Source organism: Engystomops pustulosus, chromosome 7 (assembly GCF_040894005.1).
Source record: "Engystomops pustulosus chromosome 7, aEngPut4.maternal, whole genome shotgun sequence".
Taxonomy (NCBI): Eukaryota; Metazoa; Chordata; class Amphibia; order Anura; family Leptodactylidae; genus Engystomops; species Engystomops pustulosus.
Genome location: NC_092417.1, coordinates 26411506 through 26433911, shown reverse-complemented (window position 1 = coordinate 26433911; position 22406 = coordinate 26411506). Strand labels below are relative to the sequence as shown.

General features: G+C 44.9%; 2 protein-coding genes across 2 annotated transcripts in view; both read left to right on the top strand.

The window, feature by feature from the left end:
- LOC140069452 (cholinesterase-like) overlaps positions 1-22406 on the top strand; it is a 269951-nt gene that overhangs the window by 56058 nt on the left and 191487 nt on the right. The window lies entirely within an intron of this gene.
- Positions 84-7636, top strand: LOC140069450 (cholinesterase-like). The gene is made up of 3 exons (XM_072115153.1): positions 84-1589; positions 6996-7149; positions 7534-7636. The coding sequence occupies exons 1-3, from the start codon at positions 97-99 to the stop codon at positions 7552-7554; spliced, it is 1668 nt and encodes a 555-aa protein (XP_071971254.1). The 5' UTR covers positions 84-96; the 3' UTR covers positions 7555-7636.

Below are 22406 nucleotides of genomic sequence, written 5' to 3'. Positions count from 1 at the left end.
TATAAACTACATACATGTTAAATAATTAATAAAATCACAGGTTTTCCTTAATAATCAAAAATTACATTTGGAAAATTGCAGATATCGAGGAAAAATATGTGGTCGTACAATATAACCTGCTTGGTGATGTTAGTTGTCTTTGCCGTATGTGTTAGAACAGAAGATGACACAATTATAGAGACAAAACAAGGGAAAGTAAGTGGAATAAAGAAGTCTGTGATATCTCACACTGTCACGGCCTACCTGGGGATTCCATATGGAGAGGCACCGACTGGGCAAAAAAGGTTCCAAAAACCAGAACCAAGGGCACCATGGGAGGGCATTTACCAAGCCACCGACTTTGGAAACTCTTGCTATCAGAACAAGGAAGAACTTGACAGTTTCATTGATATGATTGGCACCGATGAGTGGAGCATCAAAAATGAAATGAGTGAGGACTGTCTTAGTCTTAATGTTTGGGTCCCAGAATCCATTTCTAAACCTGCATCAGTTATGGTTAACATCTATGGAGGAGCATTTCTTTCTGGTTCCTCAGCTTTAGACATATATGATGGAAGTGTGCTGGCTGCCTCTGAGAACGTGATTGTAGTGTCAATGAACTACAGAGTGGGGGCGCTGGGTTTCTTAGTTTTCCCAGGAAATGCAAAAGCTCCAGGAAATGCAGGTCTGTTTGACCAAAGACTGGCTCTTCAATGGGTTCATGAAAATATAGCAGCGTTTGGTGGAAATCCGGAGAGTGTAACAATTTTTGGGATAAGTGCTGGAGGTGTTTCTGTGGGATATCATGTGATCAGTCCAGGGAGCCGTCCTTATTTCAAAAGAGCCATTATGCAAAGTGGATCACCAACAGCAGACTGGGCTATTCGATCCCAGGAATCCTCAAAGAAATTAGCCATGAAATTGGCAAACATTGTTGACTGTCCTACAGAAGATGATGATGCCACTATAGATTGCTTACAAAAAGTTGAAGCCAACAAGTTAACAGGAACACAAATTTTGGGTATGTCAGGATTTACAGTGACGTTATTTGCACCAATCTTGGATGATGACTTTCTAACTGATATTCCTCAAAACCTAGTAAAATATACAAAGGTGAATACTGATATTTTGATAGGAGTAACCAAGGATGATGGTAACCCATTTACATTGATGGGCGCTCCAGGGATTAGTGTAAAAAATGAAAGTTTAATCACCATGGAACAACTTAAAGATGGTTTAAAATTCTACTTCCCATCAGAAGATGATCTCTCTGTAGAATCCATGATGTTATTGTATAAAGACTGGGATGATGTAAAGAACACAGAGAAGAACCGTCAAGCCTTGGAGAAGATACTGAAAGACAATTATTTTATGTGTCCTGCAAAGTATTTTGCTAACTTTGCTGCAGAGGCAAAAAATAACCTATTTGTCTATGAATATGCTCATCGTCCATCAACACTAACTCTTCCGGAGTGGATGGGTGCTGCACACGGTGCAGAAGTGAAAATGTTATTTGGACACCCACTTATTGCACCTCATAAATACTCCAATCAAGAACAAGTATTCAGCAGACGTTTTATGAAAATCTGGGCCAACTTTGCCAGAAATGGGTAAGCCACTTACTATGAATAATCTTATATAAGATAGACTGTATATATTTTCTTTGTCGCAGCTTTCAGCTCTACTGCCAATCCTGTTTATCATTAGGATCGTTTAATTTTCCAAAAATGAACATTGGGGGAGTTTTATCAAACTGTCTTCAAAAAAATTTGTTGTAATTTTTCACTAAATTTGATGCTTTGATACAAAGGTAGCATGGCCATGGAAAAGGGAGTGTGGTTTTATGGGTAAAAGTCTGTGCATCAAAAGCCATGGATATGCAGTAACATTTTGGAAATATTTTCTAGTGTAAAGTAGGCCAACTAATAGATAGCGTGAGGCATGGCTCCAGTCTTAAACTAAATTAGATTTGTCATCCAGCATCCGACAAAGTGAAAAATTTGTCAAAGGACTTGAAAGTCTAGTGTACTTGTGCACATCCAGTGCTCCTGTGTAGATGGTTGGCTACCCCCATCACTGACTTTTTGATTGTATACAGAGGTGATGCAGCCTTGACATCCATGTGCCTGCTGCAAATAGAAGCCAATAGGGATAGGCAGCACCACAGCGGAACGGGAGCACCGGAGGAGGTAAACTCTTTATTATTTTAACACCCCCAATTTTGTAATCCCGGAATGCTATTAAAGAAAATGATTTGATGAAGAAAGACAATTGGAAAACATGTAAACATATAACTTTCTTCAGGGTAAAACTTTGGTTTTTTTTGGGGGGGGGTAGCTAGATTGAAAAACGGCACAGAATGTTGTCTTCTATGGCTTATTTTGTGGAAAACTGTATGTTGGGTTTATTACTTAGAGTTACCCAAAAATCCTAACTAGTCCTTAGGGACTTTAAAAAAAAATAGGCCAAAATATTTAAGGACGGATATAATATCTGACCAGGATGCCTAGGTCACAAAAGTAAAATCTGTTCCAAGGCTCCAGCTCAGTACAGCTTTATGCAAATATGACCTCACTCCTAATCACAGTGGTAACTTCCTTCCCAGACATTTCCTCAGATTATTAAGATCCAGATGAGCCTGTCATTAACCTGAAGATTCTCACTTACCTTAACATCTTAAAGACTGCTTATAATACATGTACATCCTTACGGGGTTAAGGCTGTACAAAGAAGGTTCACATTCTGAGCCTTCTCCGTACGGGGCAGGTATCTGCTGTATTATAAAGCAGACACCTGAGGCTGACTGCCAACAGTTGTGACAGTCAGCTTGTTACAGAATAATCCCCAAGGCAAAAAAGATTTGTCCCATATCCAAGTGCCACATAAAATATAACTTTTATTAATTTTGAATAAATGTTTTTCCAGGCAAATAAACATCATTAAAAACCCGATATCCGTGATTATCTCAGTTGTTAATAAAGTGATCACTTGTGCTTTTTATTTGTCTAATAGTCTGTTCTTAATATTCAATATTTACAGTAGGGCTAAATGATTTTGGCTGCTGAGCTTGTTTATTATTATATACAAAGGGGCAGATTTACTTACCCGGTCCATTCGCGATCCAGCGGCTCGTTCTGTGTGGAGGATTCACTAAGGCAGTTTCTCCGACGTCCACCAGGTGTCGCTGCTGCGCTGAAGTTCATCGGAATGCATTGAACTTCACCGAGCCGGGCCTAGTGCAGGTAAGCGCGTGTCCAGCGTCACTTTTTTTTTAAAAATGTGGCGGTTTCTCCGAATCCATCGGGTTTTCGTTCGTCCACGCCCCCCAATTTCCGTCATGTGCACGCCGGCGCCAAAAACCCAGGGCAATTCAGTGAAAATAGGCGCAAAATGGAAAAATTCGGGTAACCTGCCGTAAAAACGCGATTCGGGCCCTTAGTAAATGACCCCCAATGTATCTAAAGTAGCTGTTTAATAGCACTAGATGGCAACAAAGCCTCGGATTGTGCAGAGTGTTCACACACTATTGTTTACACAGCCAGCCCTCACTATGATAACAACTTTTCCGTGCCTTTATTGAAGCTAACTCTGTCTGCAGCTCAGAGTTTCCTATTCATAGCTGATAGGAACCTAATTACTCCACACAGACATTGTTTTTAAAAAAACATAACTATTAACCCCCCAACATGTTTCGCCAGTTCTCTGGCTACCTCAGGGGCAATACACCTATAAGCCAGAGAACTGGCAAAACCTGTTGGGGCGATAATAGTTATGGTTTTTAGAAACAATGGGGCACATTTAGTTACCCGTCCTGCACAATCCCTGAAAGTGCATTGTCCAACAAAGATTGTGTGCCCGATATCCTGCATGTGTCACTTCCCCACTCGGGTCCACCAGAGTTCACCTTCTTCCTCCTGGTGTATGTAAGTGCATTATCTTGCGACACAAATTGAATCGTAAATCCAGCGCTCAGTCCGAATCCAATTTTGGTCGCATGAAAGCCAGCGCAATTGAACCACAATTCGATTGCATGAGACACAATCCCCAGTTAAATACGTGTCACAGCGGTGCAAATCCCGAAAATGTCGAAAACCTGACGAAAGTGCGACCCGCAGACCCTTAGTAAATTAGCCCCAATGTGTTTATGGAGTAATAAGGTTACTATTAGCTGTGAATAGGAAACTCTGAGCTGCAGACAGTTAGCTGCACGAAGGGCACGATAGCCTGAAATAAGGAAAAGTTCCTGGTGCATGTAAGTGCTAATTTTGTGACACAAACTTTTTTTTAAATTCTGCGGTTTTTACGAATCCGTTACGATGGACACGCCCCCCAATTTCTGTTGCGTGAAAGCTGGCGCCGATGTGCCAAAATCCCATTGCGTGCGTCAAAATCCCGGGGCAATTTGGTGCAAATCGGAAATCGTCAGGAAACCCGCCGAAAGTACGCGATTCGGACCCTTAGTAAATGAGCCCCAGTGTATATAATAATAAACAAGCTCAGCAGCCGGAATCATTTAGTGCTATTGTAAATATTGAATATTAAGAACAGACTATTAGACAAATAAAAAGCACACAGATATTGGGGCACAGATATTGGGGTCCGCCGGAGTCCACCTTCTTTTTCCCGGTGCATGATTTTGCGACACAACTTGGTTTTTAAATTCCGCGGGTTGTCCAAATCAGTTGTGTTGTCTGACGTCCACGTCCCCCGATTTGTGGCGCATGCAAGCCGGCGCTGATGCGCCACAATCCGATCACGTGCGCCAAAAACCCAGGTCAATTCAGCGCAAATCAGAAAAATGTGCATAACCCGGCGGAAATGCGGCCGCGGGACCCTTAGTAAATGTGCCCCATTGGGTTTTTAATGATGTTTATTTGCATAGAAAAAACTTTCATTCAAAATTAGCAAAAGTTATATTTTATGTGGCGCTTCGATATGGGACAAATCCTTTTTGCCTTGGGCATTATTCTGTAAAATATGTTGACCTGTCAGAGCTTTTTGTCCTTGAGTTCTGAAAAATCATCATGTTAGATGCCATGGTGAAAGTCAATCATTTAACATAAATATGGGCTAGGCCATTTTCCTGGAAATCAAAAACCCCATCCAAACGACCCAAGAGCCTAAAAAAAGTAATTAAAAAATGTACAAAAAAATTAAAAAGTTAAATCTCTAATCATTCCCCTTTCCCTATAATACCCACATAAATAAACAAATAAAATCAAAAGCATGTCAGGAATGGCCAAGTTATATTATCAAAATATAAAAAACAGCTATTCCCATGATAGTACTGAACCAAAGAATAAAGAGGATGGGGCTTATATTTATCACACTTTTCGCCGTTCGGTTTGTTAGCCTTTTTGGGATTTGCGCAGCTTTGACAGAGTTTTGTGTCAAAAGCCGTAAAAACCGTGTCCACAAAAATGTTTTTGTCAGCAATTTCGTTGCCTTTTTTTCCTCCTTCCTATTATATGGCATGGAGTATAAAATAATGTCACCAGAAAGTACACTTTGTTACACAGAAAACAAGCCATCTGTAGGTTCTGTACATGGAAAAATAAAAAAGCTATGGATTTTTAAAGACTTAGAGGCTCTGGAAAGCAGAGAAATGAAAATGGCCTGGTCCACCAGAGTTACACTTCGCCCCTGTAAGCTGAAGAGTATGCCCATTCAGCAGCAGATCAAGAGTGTATCAAAAGTGTAAAAAAAGGACTGAAAAGGGTGAAGAGGAGAGCAACCAAAATCATTAGGGGCATTGGGGGGGGGGGGGGCAATGACAGATTACAAAAATTGGGGTTATTCAGTTTAGAAAAAAAAAGACTTAGGGGAGACCTCATCACAATGTACAAATACCTGAATGGTCAATACAAGGATCTATCCAAAGATCTTTGCATACTTAGACCTGTGACCAGAACAAGGGGGCATCCTCTACACCTAGAGGAGAGGCGGTTCTACCATCACCATAGACAGGGGGTATCCTCTACACCTAGAGGAGAGGCGGTTCTATCATCACCATAGACTTGGGGCATCCTCTACACCTAGAGGAGAGGAGGTTCTACCATCACCATAGACAGGGGGGCAACCTCTACACCTAGAGGAGAGGCAGTTCTACCATCACCATAGACAGGGAGCATCCTCTACACCTAGAGGAGAGGAGGTTCTACCATCACCATAGACAGGGGGCATCCTCCACACCTAGAGGAGAGGAGGTTCTACCATCACCATATACAGGGGGCATCATCTACACCTAGAGGAGATGCGGTTCTACCATCACCATAGACAGGGGGCATCCTCTACACCTAGAGGAAAGGCCATTCTACCATCACCATAGACAGGGCACATCCTCTACACCTAGAGGAGAGGTGGTTCTACCATCACCATAGATTGGGATTCTTTACTGTAAGAGCAGTGAGACTATGGACCTGTCTGCCGCGGGAGGCTGTTATGGCTAACTCTATGTACATGTTTAACAAAGGCCTGGACCTGTTGGACTTGATGAACTTGCTTCTTTTTCCAGTTTTATATATAATAAGACTTGTACTATAATAATCAATATTGATTATAAAGGTCCCCAGGGTCATTGAGAAGCTGGAGCCCATGGAGGAAAGATACTAGGTTGCCAGATACCACCTTATGGAAAACCTTATGAATGTCCATGACCAGTGCCGTGCAATGGACTGATCACTATGCTGGGGATTATCATATTGACATATGAAGCTCAGAGTTCTTATTTCCCCAATATGTTGCGGAGCCGAGTCGGCACTGCTTTTGGTGACATTTTTATATTTCCTGCCACACCTTCAATAATTAAATGGAATATTGCCTATTGAGTGAGTAATACAGAACAGGATAGGTCATCCACATTTGAAGACACCCTACATGGCTACACTGTTCATGGGGAGGTGTGTAAACCATACAAATCCATCAAGTCCTGATGAATGACATACACTTTATAAAATAATATTACTTTAGCTTTTTTAGTCATCTATAATAATAACCTACCTCTTTATCCATTTTAGGAATCCAAGTGATGATGATTTTAAATGGCCTCAGTATTCAGAAGAAGAGCAAAATTATGCAATCCTGAAAGTGGACAACATTGATGTTCATCAAAACTGGAACAGTCAAAAGTGTCAATTCTGGAATTCCTTTTATCCTAAATTGGAGAAACTGGTGGGTTAAGAATTGATGTTGTTTTCTTAATTAAAATTGAATGACTCATAAGAATGGTTTTCCTTTTGTGGCATCTAGAAGATAACATTAATAGGGTCTATGAACCATCATTTCTAAACAAATGTATGGGAGGATGGATCTCATAGACCTCCCAACTTGCCTAAATTAGCTATATAGGATATACTATCTTAGATATTGTGCCCTACTACTACCATCATGTAATATAAATAATCTCCATAACTAAAGAGGCCTCTCCCCCTCCCCAGCTTTGGTGGTGCTGTTACCTCTGCACTCTCTACACCCACTCAATATTAATAATCACTTAAAACACAAACAATGATATTGAGACAAGTATTGATGGTTCTTATGTCTTTCTTGTTGTAGATACATGAAAACAAATCATAATGTGACCTGCACCTAATGAATTAAAGTGGAGCTGAGGTTTCCTGATAAATTAAAGCAGATCTTTACTTATATAATAAACTTCTCATGTTCTACTCAGTATTCTTATTTCTTTTTGTTGTGTTTTACCTGTTAGAGCTAAAATATGAATTTTAGAATTACCCCCTTCCGTAAATGTAGAGATAACATTTTAGCCCATATGTGGGTATTTCTGTTTTATAATTTATAATATTACATGCAGATACTATTTTCCCCTGAAGGGACTGTCTTTCTTTTCAAACTATCACAGTTTATCTACAAGAGAATGACTTTACAAGTAGTCTAGACTGAAGACAAGCCACAACTGTAATGGGGACACTGGACTCTGGGGCAAAAGACAAGACAGTGTACCCTAAAGGTCCAGCCCCAAACAGCCCAACCTGCTTGCCTCAGCATATCTTAGGCGGTAGCAGACAACCTATGGGCCCCCTACATACATCCTATGTGGCCATAATCTGCTGCTGAAGTATTATTGCAGAAGCTCAAAGTCTTTAAAATGCAGAGGCCGTTGACCCAGTATTGAAAAATGGTTATGTGGTCATCCACTCCGTAGTTGGGTATCACTGATCTACAAGATGACATCAGTAGAGTCCTTGTGCCATCAATTCATTAGATAAATTGCAATTCTGTGTCCACAAAACAAATCCTATAACATGTCTTTTTCTACCAATAATAATCTTTAATATACATATTTGTAAAAGACACCCACCCTTGAAATCCACCTATACTCTCCATATTTGTGCAATTAGATGTACGTCCTATACTGTATGGATGGTTCTCTTTTTGGACCCCTGACTTTTCTAGGCTTTTGTCCAAGGGTGTAACTACAGGTTTGACAGCCACAAAACTAGAAAAAATAGACAGGCACTACCACATGAATAAGGAAGTCCCCGCATCCAAGATGCGATGTATAACCACAAAAGAGAAAACACGGAGGATGCGCATATAGGACAAAATACTGCAAATCAATTTATTGCAAGCAATTCATGGGACAATAATGAAACATTTAAAAGTACACCTGGAAGGTGTAAAAGACTACCTCGGGCCCAGAGGCATGCATGGACCCTACACCCCTACCATCTCACAACCTGAACAAAAGTGGCAAAAGGTCCAATAGACACAATAACAGAGTCAAATCTAAGAAAATTTAGCAAAAATGCAAAATTGAGATCAAACCGTAAAGCCTGCAACCATGTCAAAAATATCATACCCAACAGAGTCAATGTGGGAGGTTATGAGAAAGGAACAAGGGATAAGCTGTGGAGGGTGGGGGCAGACAAACACCCCACGTGTATCATCACATATATGTGATTTCTTCAGGGGTAAGTCAAGGGTTGACAGCCAAAGCAGCTGCTATGAGGTCCAAAGTGTCAAGGGACCTCGGCATCTGACCTGTTACACTAAAGAATGGAGGATGTGCACTATATACATATTCTGATCTACATTGTACAACATAATATGTATATACATATTCCACAGTGCACACCAGACTCGGCAGCTCAGATAAGAAATATTGGGGAAGGAGCAGGGGAGATCAGGATGAGGAATCTCTCTACTTTTAATGTGCTGAAAACCCCTAACTCGGCTTATACTTGAGTCAATGGGGACAATGGCTGGAGGCTATAAACTGGGCAAGCAAATCTGCAGGCTATATACCTGGTGGGCTGGGCTGCAGGCTATATACTGGGGGGGCAGGGGCTGCAGGCTATACACAGGGAGGTAGAGTTGCAGGCTACATACTGGGTGGGCAGGGCTGTAGGCTATATACTTGGGGGACAGGGGTTGCAGGATATGCACTGGGGGCAGGGTCTGCAGGCTATATACTGGGGGCAAGGCTGCAGGCTATATACTGGGGGGAAGGGCTGCAGGCTATATACTAGGGGGGCAAGAGCTGCGGGCTATACAATGGGGGCAGGGATGCAGGCTATTTAATGGGGGGCAGGGGTTGCAGGCTATATACTGGGGGGCAAGGCTGCAGGCTATATACTTGGGGGCAAGGGTTGCAGGCTATATACTGGGGGGGGCAGGGGCTGTGGGCTATACACAGGGGGGGCAGGGCTGCAGGCTGTATACTGGATAATACTGGATTATTGGAAAGTTTATTTTACCTATCATTGTTTGACAATTGGTGATAAATCTAATTTTCATAGGTGGACTTGTCCATAATAGCAATATCTGTAGGCTTTATTATAAGTTTGTGATCTGTCAGCAAAGATTGAAGTGCAAGGTTACATCACATGATTATTATTAGAAATCAAATGTACTATGTCCAGTTTGCCTGTGTATTGTGTAGAGAGCGCCAGATTTGTGGTGCCCATTCCCCATGAATCTGGCGCCCTCTGCACTCTTTCTCTGCACCCTTTTTTTATTGTGTGTGACACTCTTCTGTTGAACTTTGCATGTTAAATCTGGTCTACGAAAGACCTAAGGCTGTCATGGTGAGCGATCGCCTCTCCCCGACGACGTAATCTTTTTCAAGTCGTTGGCAAAGCTCGATGGGGTAACACCGCGATCGGTGCTAGCAATATGCAGCAAAGACTTACCGGCTATGGAGAGGGCTCAGCCCTTGAGGCCTCTCCATGTACCTGCACCCAACCCATGCCAGTTGGGTGCGCGTAATTAATGAGTTAAATACCTGTGCAAGCATGTTGCACTGGAAAGAAAGTGCAAAGACCGACAGAAAACTGGCACATGGAACATAGTAAATTTGCCCCAATCAATAACAATTTTAACATCCGTGTTAACTATGTTTTAATTGAATGAAATATCTTTGGCACATTAGAAATACTTTTCAGTTTTTGACCAAGTTCATCAAGTTTAAGTGTATTTGCAGTAGCTTCAGCACCATCATAATTAGCATTGTATGTCAGTCTTTCTGGATATGAAAAATAAATCTTTAGTCTGACACTCCATAAAAAAGTCTCTGAAGGTCAAGATCCATTTGGAATGAGTCAAAATGACTAGTAGGACCAAAAGACAAAACTTTCTGTTTCTCGTATTCACTCTCCCTCCCTGTCTCTGCAATATCCTCCACCGTGGCCTGACCTCTCTCTATGGCAGGATGAAACCGGGGTCCTGAATACCAGAGGCGAAGGCAAGTGCGAGCTTGTGCACGTTGAAAATCACAGGGCCTGGTATCAAGAGCAGAGGCCACATCCACAGCCTGGCAGGTCTCCAACAAGTTGTGTGAAGAGAATGGAGGGAGAGGCTGAAAGAGTAGATTTCTCCCCGGGACAACTCTGGTGTATAGATAGGATCCCTGGTAATGGAGGATGTGGGTGCCCATGATGGTGTATAGCCAGATCCAGGGATCAATCAGAGGCACATTGGTGAAGTATAACTTACAGTTCTTTATTGGATCAGGAAACAACATTAACAGCAGCAAAACTTCAACTGGCTTGAGTTCTGGTCCTCAGGAAGGTATGCTTGCAGCTTGGTAAATAGCTTCAGGCTGGGCTGGTAGGGATGAAACAGAGTCATGATGTGAAGCTCTGCTCTGGGCCTAGTCATCTGACTAGCCAAGGTGTCAGGCAGCTTGCCTGAGACACATCTGCTTCCTGGACTGACTTCCCTGACTGACTCAATTCTCCAGGCTGAGACCTCTGGACAGCTCTGGAACATTCCACTTGAGAAAAAAAACTCTTGAGAAAGACCACAAGGGGTTTTATACCTTCTCTTGGGCCGTAGCAAGCCTTTTGTCCAACTAGCTTACTCCCTCCTTACAGCAAAGACAAAGCATATAATTGGACAATAAGATTAACAATTAACCTCTCAGGCAGAATCTTCCAGCTGCAATTACCAAGTTTCTCATGTTAGAGACCTCCTTGTGAGGTGATCAGTCTCAACAGGCAGCTACTTATATGGAGCAGAATAAGTTTGCAACACCTATTAACCATTTGCATTGGCAGGGGTGTTGCATCTCTCTGTCTCTAACTCATTCTCCCTGCCTGACTGTCACTCAGAGATAATGGCTCCTGAATATGGTGGTTAATAAGTGTATTTTGGAAAGCGCAGGGTTAAAATTTTTTGATTCAAAACCAAGTCTATGACGTTCCCTGAGCCACAGAGAGCGGCTTTGCAAAATTTGGTGATTGTAAATACAATGGAAATACATAAATACATACACACACTAAGCTTTATTTATTAGATTTCAATTACAAAGTAGCAGTTGACAAGGGCTTGCGCTTATTCCACATCCAGGTATACAGTGAATACAAACCTGTTTCAAGCAGTGTGACTGCTCTTAATCATGACTCCCGTGTGAGTGAATCCACTTCCCTCTTGTAGTGAGCAAAACCGTAGTGGGAAATATCTATTTCTGGAACACCTCATGGAAAAACTCACATATTACAAGTAAGTGTTACAAAACATTTATAAAAAAAACATATGCAAAAAGTGTATATAAAACATATCTATAAAAATCAACAACAATATTACCATGTACATAATATATTGTCGTTAAATATCTACAATAAATAACATTGATATCTATTGAATGTGAATCGGTCTCTAGGAATAACCTGTGCCATAGACTATTATGCGTACCAACTCCACCTGGTGGTTGAGGATTGAGACACGCTTCCTGAAATGCTTCCGATGAGTTAATAATGGAATGATTATTGAATGATCTTAGTGAATCGCGCCAGACTTCATCCTCGTCGGACAAAGCACCTCGGGGATCGTGACAGGACCGGGTAAGTAAATGTGTTGCCGGAGTTCACCTTCTTCTTCCCGGTGCATGTAAGTGCATTGTCTTGGGGCACAATTTGAAAGTTAAATCCCGTGCTCAGTCCGAATTAGTTGGATGGTCCGACAGCTGGCCCCCGATTTCTGTCGCATGGAAGCTAGCGCGACTCCGCCACAATCCGATCACGTGCAACACAATCCCAGAACAGGCACCTATTAAATAACTGTCACAGCAGTGCAAAACCTGAAAATGTCGGAAAGTCCGACAAAAGTGCGTGGGTACACTGGGAGTACTTAATCTCCATCAGATGGATTTGTATTATAACCAAAACAATTTTTTTTTTCCCAGGGAATTAAAATCAAGCAATTGTGAAATCGTAACACTAAATGTGTGATCTACATTATCATGTGCAATATTTGCAACATCTTTTATGTGGGTTAGATGTGCAGAGCATTTAAGGTGCGTTTTCTCGAGCACATTAAGGACATAGCGCGCCTCAATGAAGCGCGCCTCAATCCTCCACCACCAGTTGGAGTCGGTGCTCATAATAGTCTATGGCAGGTTATTCTTAGAGAGCGATTCACATTAAATGGATATTAATTAGAGATGAGCGAACACTAAAATGCTCGGGTACTCGTTATTCGAGACGAACTTTTCCCGATGCTCGAGTGCTCGTCTCGAATAACGAACCCCATTGAAGTCAATGGGAGACTCGAGCATTTTTCAAGGGGACCAAGGCTCTGCACAGGGAAGCTTGGCCAAACACCTGGGAACCTCAGAAAAGGATGGAAACACCACGGAAATGGACAGGAAACAGCAGGGGCAGCATGCATGGATGCCTCTGAGGCTGCTTAATCGCACCCTTATGCCGAAATTATGGGCAACAGCATGGCCATGACAGAGTGACAGAATGAAGCTAGATAGCATGTAAAACATCCAATAATTGACCCTGACACTATAGGGGACGGCATGCAGAGGCAGAGGCAGCGGCAGCAGGCTAGAGAGTGGCATGGCGACATACCCTAATTGGACTCAGGCTTCAAACCAATGGGTGTCAGAGAGGAACCAAAGGAGGTGAGCAAGAAGCGCTCAAATAATATCGGTACATGATAAAAGTTTGCCAGTATATTTTGTGGATTACACAGCAGGGTGGCGACAAAGTTAACATGGAAGCCATGAAAACAACCCAAAATTCTGCCTGACACAGCTCGTTTGATAAGGGGACCATGTATGCTTACAGTTCATGCCAGTCGCTGCACTGGCTGCCAGTCTCCTTTCGAATACAGTTTAAAATAATAATAACCCTCATCCATAAAGCTCTGTATAATGCTGCACCCCCCTACCTCTCCTCTCTTATTTCAGTCTATCGCCCAACCCGTGCTCTTAGATCCGCCAGTGATCTTAGATTAACCTCTACCCTAGTGCGGACCTCCCACTCGCGTCTCCAAGACTTCTCTAGAGCTGCACCAATTCTATGGAATGCTCTGCCCTGGACTATCAGACTAATACCTAACCTCCAAAGTTTCAAACGTGCTCTTAAAACCCATTTCTTTAGGCAAGCCTATAACACTCATTAACTGCATGAAGTTTTAACTCTTCTACTATCCCGTCCTGTGTCGTCCTCCCATCTGTTATCCAGCAACCAACAGGCACCAGACTTCTCTGCAGTCCCATTCACCCTGGACCTGGTATATAAGATGACGGCTGAGTGGTTCAAGCGACAGCAATTCCATTTATTATATTTTTTTCTATTCCCTAAGAAGAATGGCTTGACCATTAAATATTCTTTTACCTCGTGTTACCCCATCATCTTCATAAACCGTAAGCTCTGGCGAGCAGGGACCTCACTCCTGTTGTTCCATACAAATGTTGTGCTCTATTACATTACATTTGTATTTGTTTCCTATGATTTGTAAAGCGCTACAGAATATGATGACGCTATATAAATAAAGATTATTATTATTATTATTATGGAGGCAGTGAACTAGTAGTAGATTAAAGGTGCTGCAACTATGTTAGTTGGATCTTGGGATGGAGCTGGCGCTCTGCAGCCAGGCGAGCTTTTGCCAATCCAAGCCCCTGTCTCTAGGCTACTCCCCAAACAGCACTTCTAAGAACCTTTTGTATAAGATCAAGTGTAGTAGCGTTCTTATAAGTTTAGGATATGGCGGGTGAGGGGAATGTAAACAGATGCGCAAGAAGCGCTGAAATAATATCCCTAAATGGTAAAAGTTTGCAAGTATATTTTGTGGATTACACAGCAGGGTGGCGACAAAGTTAACAACTTTGATGTGGAATGCCCTGTAATAGCTCTTGGGCGGTGTGCCTTTTATCGCCTAGGCTCAGCAGTTTCAGCACCGCCTGCTGTCGCTTAGCGACGGCACTGCTGCTGTGCCTAGAGCTACCGACTGATGGCGCCATGCCCACGGATGGTAATTCGGAGGAGGAGGAGGTGGAGGAGGGGTGGGAGGAGGTATAGTAGGCCTTTGAGACCTGGACCGAGGTAGGCCCCGCAATTCTCTGCGTCGGCAGTATATGACCAGCCCCAGGGTCAGACTCGGTCCCAGCCTGCACCAAGTTAAGTGTAGTAGCGTTCTTATAAGTTTGGGATATGGCGGGTGAGGGGAATGTAAACAGATGCGCAAGAAGCGCATGATGCGCATGGAGCTGGCGCTCCGCTGCCAGGCGAGCTTTCGCCAATTCAAGCCCCTGTCTCTAGGCTACTCCCCAAACAGCACTTCTAAGAACCTTTTGTATAAGATCAAGTGTAGTAGCGTTCTTATAAGTTTAGGATATGCCGGGTGAGGGGAATGTAAACAGATGCGCAAGAAGCGCATGATGCGCATGGAGCTGGCGCTCCGCTGCCAGGCGAGCTTTCGCCAATTCAAGCCCCTGTCTCTAGGCTACTCCCCAAACAGCACTTCTAAGAACCTTTTGTATAAGATCAAGTGTAGTAGCGTTCTTATAAGTTTAGGATATGCCGGGTGAGGGGAATGTAAACAGATGCGCAAGAAGCGCATGATGCGCATGGAGCTGGCGCTCCGCTGCCAGGCGAGCTTTCGCCAATTCAAGCCCCTGTCTCTAGGCTACTCCCCAAACAGCACTTCTAAGAACCTTTTGTATAAGATCAAGTGTAGTAGCGTTCTTATAAGTTTAGGATATGCCGGGTGAGGGGAATGTAAACAGATGCGCAAGAAGCGCTGAAATAATATCCCTAAATGGTAAAAGTTTGCCAGTATATTTTGTGGATAACACAGCAGGGTGGCGACAAAGTTAACAACTTTGATGTGGAATCCATGAAAACAACCCAAATTTCTGCCTGACACACCTCGTTTGATAAAGGGACGATGTATGGAGGCAGCTATATGGACGACTTTTGGAGGTAGCAATGGAGACAACGTGTGGAGGCTGCTATGGAGACAATTTAATTTGGATAGTGCCTGTATGTGGCAGTCCCAAACATTTTTCAAACCAGAGGAGCAGGTAGGTGGCCCTCCAGTAAAATGGAATAGATTGAGTGCCTGTATGTGGCAGTCCCAAAAATGTTTCAAACCAGAGGAGCAGGTAGGTGGCCCTCCAGTAAAATGGAATAGATTGAGTGCCTGTATGTGGCAGTCCCAAAAATGTTTCAAACCAGAGGAGCAGGTAGGTGGCCCTGCAGTAAAATGGAATAGATTGAGTGCCTGTATGTGGCACTCACAAAAATTGTTTCAAACAGAGGACCGGGTAGGTGGCCCTCCAGAAAAATTAAATGCATGAAGTACTATAGCAAGAGCCAGTGGGCCCTGTCAAAAAATAGCCATTTTCCTCTGCTTTGCTGTACAAAGAGGAGGAGAAGGAGGAAAATGAGGAGGAGGAGGAGGAGTGGATCAATTATTCAGGTTGAGCTTCCTTCACCTGGTGGAGATTGGAAATTCTGAGAAATCCAGCCTTTATTCATTTTAATAAGCGTCAGCCTGTCAGCGCTGTCAGTCGACAGGCGTGTACGCTTATCGGTGATGATGCCACCAGCTGCACTGAAAACCCGCTCGGACAAGACGCTAGCGGCAGGGCAGGCAAGAACCTCCAAGGCGTACAGCGCCAGTTCGTGCCACATGTCCAGCTTTGAAACCCAGTAGTTGTAGGGAGCTGTGTGATCATTTAGGACGATGGTATGGTCAGCTACGTACTCCCTCACCATCTTTCTGTAAAGATCAGCCCTACTCTGCCGAGACTGGGGACAGGTGACAGTGTCTTGCTGGGGTGACATAAAGCTGGCAAAAGCCTTGTAAAGCGTACCCTTGCCAGTGCTGGACAAGCTGCCTGCTCGCCTACTCTCCCTCGCTACTTGTCCCGCAGAACTACGCACTCTGCCGCTAGCGCTGTCAGAAGGGAAATACTGTTTCAGCTTGTGCACCAGGGCCTGCTGGTATTCATGCATTCTCACACTCCTTTCCTCTCCAGGGATGAGAGTGGGAAGATTTTGCTTGTACCGTGGGTCCAGGAGAGTGAACACCCAGTAATCGGTGCTGGAATAAATTCTTTGAACGCGAGGGTCACGGGATAGGCAGCCTAGCATGAAATCTGCCATATGCGCCAGAGTACCAACGCGTAAGAATTCACTCCCCTCACTGGCCTGACTGTCCATTTCCTCCTCCTCCAACTCCTCCAACTCCTCTTCTTCTGCCCATACACGCTGAACAGTGAAGGACTCAACAATGGTCCCCTCTTGTGTCTCGCCAACATTCTCCTCCTCTTCCTCCTCATCCTCCTCCACCTCCACCTCCTCCGATATGCGCTGAGAAACAGACCTCAGGGTGCTTTGGCTATCAACAAGGGAATATTCTTCCCCCGTCTCTTGTGACGAGCGCAAAGCTTCCGACTTCATGCTGACCAGAGAGTTTTTCAACAGGCCAAGCAGCGGGATGGTGAGGCTGATGATGGTGGCATCGCCACTGACCATCTGTGTTGACTCCTCAAAGTTACTCAGCACCTGACAGATATCAGACATCCACGTCCACTCCTCATTGTAGACTTGAGGAAGCTGACTGACCTGACTACCAGTTCTGGTGGAAGTTGACATCTGGCAGTCTACAATCGCTCTGCGCTGCTGGTAAACTCTGGATAACATGGTCAGTGTTGAATTCCACCTCGTGGGCACGTCGCACAACAGTCGGTGAGCGGGCAGTTGGAGGCTGCGCTGCGCTGCCCTGAGAGTGGCAGCATCTGGGCTGGACTTCCTGAAATGCGCACAGATGCGGCGCACCTTCGTGAGCAAATCAGACAGATTGGGGTATGTCTTGAGGAAACGCTGCACTATCAGATTTAACACATGGGCCAGGCATGGCACATGTGTCAGTCTGCCGAGTTGCAGAGCCGCCACCAGGTTACGGCCGTTGTCACACACAACCATTCCCGGCTTGAGGTTCAGCGGTGCCAGCCACAGATCAGTCTGCGCCGTGATGCCCTGTAATAGCTCTTGGGCGGTGTGCCTTTTGTCGCCTAGGCTCAGCAGTTTGAGCACCGCCTGCTGTCGCTTAGCGACGGCACTGCTGCTGTGCCTAGAGCTACCGACTGATGGCGCCGTGCCCACGGATGGTAGTTCGGAGGAGGAGGTGGAGGAGGGGTGGGAGGAGGAGGAGGCATAGTAGGCCTGAAACACCTGGACCGAGGTAGGCCCCGCAATCCTCGGCGTCGGCAGTATATGAGCAGCCCCAGGGTCAGACTCGGTCCCAGCCTCCACCAAGTTAACCCAATGTGCCGTCAGCGATATATAGTGGCCCTGCCCGGCAGCACTCGTCCACGTGTCCGTGGTCAGGTGGACCTTGTCAGAAACGGCGTTGGTCAGGGCACGGATGATGTTGTCTGACACGTGCTGGTGCAGGGCTGGGACGGCACATCGGGAAAAGTAGTGGCGGCTGGGGACCGAATACCGAGGGGCGGCCGCCGCCATGAGGTTGCGAAAGGCCTCGGTCTCTACTAGCCTATAGGGCAGCATCTCCAGGCTAAGCAATCTGGAGATGTGCACATTAAGGGCTTGGGCGTGCGGGTGGGTTGCACTATATTTGCGTTTCCGCTCCAGCGTCTGGGGTATGGAGAGCTGAACGCTGGTGGATGCTGTGGAGGATCGTGGAGGCGACGATGGGGTTTTTGTGGCAGGGTCCTGGGCAGGGGGCTGACTAGCAGCTGACACAGGGGAAGGAGCAGTGGTGTGCACGGCCGGAGGTGAACGGGCTTGTTGCCACTGAGTGGGGTGCTTAGCATTCATATGCCTGCGCATACTGGTGGTAGTTAAGCTAGTAGTGGTGGAACCCCTGCTGAGCCTGGTTTGGCAAATGTTGCACACCACAGTCCGTCGGTCATCCGGTGTTTCCTTAAAGAACCTCCACACTTCTGAAGATCTAGCCCTCGCCGCAAGAGCCCTCACCACGGGAGCTTCACTAGTTGACAGTGGCGCTGATGCACCAGCTCTGGCCCTGCCTCTCCGTCTGGCCCCACCACTGCCTCTTCCAACCTGTTCAGGTCGAGGACTCTCCTCCGTCTCAGAAGCACTGTGTTCACCCGGCCTCTCAACCCAGCTTGGGTCTGTCACCTCATCATCCTCCGATCCCTCAGTCTGCTCCCCCCTCGGACTTCCTGCCCTGACAACAACTTCCCCACTGTCTGACAACCGTGTCTCCTCATCGTCGGACACCTCTTTACACACTTCCACTACGTCAAGAAGGTCATCATCACCCACAGACTGTGACTGGTGGAAAACCTGGGCATCGGAAAATTGCTCAGCAGCAACCGGACAAGTGGTTTGTGACTGTGGGAAGGGTCCAGAAAACAGTTCCTCAGAGTATGCCGGTTCAAATGCCAAATTTTCCTGGGAGGGGGCAGACTGGGGGGGAGGAGGCTGAGGTGCAGGAGCTGGAGGAGTGGGGATTTCGGTGACATGGGTGGACTGCGTGGAAGACTGACTGGTGGTGGACAAATTGCTCGAAGCATTGTCAGCAATCCACGACATCACCTGTTCGCACTGTTCTGGCCTCAACAGTGCTCTACCACGAGTCCCAGTAACTTCAGACATGAACCTAGGGAGTGTAGCTCTGCGGCGTTCCCCTGCTCCCTCATCAGCAGGTGGTGTCTCACCCCGCCCAGGACCACGGCCTCTGACCCCTGCAGTAGTTGGACGCCCACGTCCCCGCCCTCGTCCTCTACCCCTAGCCCTCGGGTTAAACATTTTTAAAATGAGAGTTATAAATTTTTTTTTTTTTTTACTTCTTTTTGTTTTTTTTGGTGTTTTTTTGTGTTTTTTTTTTTTTTTGTGTTTTTTTTTTTTTTTGAGTTTTTAAAACCAAACAATCCTATCCTATTGCTATGGCTATTTTCTAGCCAAGTATCAAAGGAAGCACACTACTATGCCAGATGAGATGACACTGAGTTATTGCCTAATAGAAATCCAACCCCTACTGAATTTTGCCACTTCGGCCTTTGCTATGGATATGTGCGCCACTAAGCGCAGAACACAGCGGTCGCAAGTCTCACTACAAATTGCTCAGAATTGGCAAGTACATGCACTGCAGAAACTACAGCCACCAGCAGATCAACCAGAAATCAAATATATAGAACGCTACTGTAGGCTTCAAGAAGCTGTTTGTATTCTCCTATGGCTATTTTCTAGCCAAGTATCAAAGGAAGCACACTACTATGCCAGATGAGATGACACTGAGTTATTGCCTAATAGAAATCCAACCCCTACTGAATTTTGCCACTTCGGCCTTTGCTATGGATATGTGCGCCACTAAGCGCAGAACACAGCGGTCGCAAGTCTCACTACAAATTGCTCAGAATTGGCAAGTACATGCACTGCAGAAACTACAGCCACCAGCAGATCAACCAGAAATCAAATATATAGAACGCTACTGTAGGCTTCAAGAAGCTGTTTGTATTCTCCTATGGCTATTTTCTAGCCAAGTATCAAAGGAAGCACACTACTATGCCAGATGAGATGACACTGAGTTATTGCCTAATAGAAATCCAACCCCTACTGAATTTTGCCACTTCGGCCTTTGCTATGGATATGTGCGCCACTAAGCGCAGAACACAGCGGTCGCAAGTCTCACTACAAATTGCTCAGAATTGGCAAGTACATGCACTGCAGAAACTACAGCCACCAGCAGATCAACCAGAAATCAAATATATAGAACGCTACTGTAGGCTTCAAGAAGCTGTTTGTATTCTCCTATGGCTATTTTCTAGCCAAGTATCAAAGGAAGCACACTACTATGCCAGATGAGATGACACTGAGTTATTGCCTAATAGAAATCCAACCCCTACTGAATTTTGCCACTTCGGCCTTTGCTATGGATATGTGCGCCACTAAGCGCAGAACACAGCGGTCGCAAGTCTCACTACAAATTGCTCAGAATTGGCAAGTACATGCACTGCAGAAACTACAGCCACCAGCAGATCAACCAGAAATCAAATATATAGAACGCTACTGTAGGCTTCAAGAAGCTGTTTGTATTCTCCTATGGCTATTTTCTAGCCAAGTATCAAAGGAAGCACACTACTATGCCAGATGAGATGACACTGAGTTATTGCCTAATAGAAATCCAACCCCTACAGAATTTTGCCACTTCGGCCTTTGCTATGGATATGTGCGCCACTAAGCGCAGAACACAGCGGTCGCAAGTCTCACTACAAATTGCTCAGAATTGGCAAGTACATGCACTGCAGAAACTACAGCCACCAGCAGATCAACCAGAAATCAAATATATAGAACGCTACTGTAGGCTTCAAGAAGCTGTTTGTATTCTCCTATGGCTATTTTCTAGCCAAGTATCAAAGGAAGCACACTACTATGCCAGATGAGATGACACTGAGTTATTGCCTAATAGAAATCCAACCCCTACTGAATTTTGCCACTTCGGCCTTTGCTATGGATATGTGCGCCACTAAGCGCAGAACACAGCGGTCGCAAGTCTCACTACAAATTGCTCAGAATTGGCAAGTACATGCACTGCAGAAACTACAGCCACCAGCAGATCAACCAGAAATCAAATATATAGAACGCTACTGTAGGCTTCAAGAAGCTGTTTGTATTCTCCTATGGCTATTTTCTAGCCAAGTATCAAAGGAAGCACACTACTATGCCAGATGAGATGACACTGAGTTATTGCCTAATAGAAATCCAACCCCTACTGAATTTTGCCACTTCGGCCTTTGCTATGGATATGTGCGCCACTACGCGCAGAACACAGCGGTCGCAAGTCTCACTACAAATTGCTCAGAATTGGCAAGTACATGCACTGCAGAAACTACAGCCACCAGCAGATCAACCAGAAATCAAATATATAGAACGCTACTGTAGGCTTCAAGAAGCTGTTTGTATTCTCCTATGGCTATTTTCTAGCCAAGTATCAAAGGAAGCACACTACTATGCCAGATGAGATGACACTGAGTTATTGCCTAATAGAAATCCAACCCCTACAGAATTTTGCCACTTCGGCCTTTGCTATGGATATGTGCGCCACTAAGCGCAGAACACAGCGGTCGCAAGTCTCACTACAAATTGCTCAGAATTGGCAAGTACATGCACTGCAGAAACTACAGCCACCAGCAGATCAACCAGAAATCAAATATATAGAACGCTACTGTAGGCTTCAAGAAGCTGTTTGTATTCTCCTATGGCTATTTTCTAGCCAAGTATCAAAGGAAGCACACTACTATGCCAGATGAGATGACACTGAGTTATTGCCTAATAGAAATCCAACCCCTACTGAATTTTCCCACTTCGGTCTTTGCTATGGATATGTGTGCCACTAAGAGCTAAACACAACGGTAGCAAGTCCCCCTGCTAATTCCTCACAAAATGGTAAAAGATGCAAATTAAAATAAAAAAAGTAGAACGTTATTGTAGCCCTAAGAAGGGCTGTTGGGTTCTTTGAGAATCACTCCTGCCTAACAGTAAGCTAATAGAACACCCTAACGCTTTCCCTGACCAGCAGCAGCTCTCTCCCTAGCGGCATCCAGAGACAGACTGATCCGAGCAGCGCGGCCAGCGGCTAGTCTATCCCAGGGTCACCTGATCTGGCCAGCCAACCACTGCTATCGACGTGTAAGGGTACCACGTCATGCTGGGTGGAGTGCAGAGTCTCCTGGC

Bases quoted from the DNA above. Each gene is read 5' to 3' on its own strand.
- LOC140069450 (XM_072115153.1), top strand. From the start codon at position 97: ATGTGGTCGTACAATATAACCTGCTTGGTGATGTTAGTTGTCTTTGCC. The intron at 1,590-6,995 runs GTAAGCCACTTA...TATCCATTTTAG, and splicing joins GCCAACTTTGCCAGAAATGG to GAATCCAAGTGATGATGATT. The intron at 7,150-7,533 runs GTGGGTTAAGAA...TTCTTGTTGTAG, and splicing joins ATCCTAAATTGGAGAAACTG to ATACATGAAAACAAATCATA.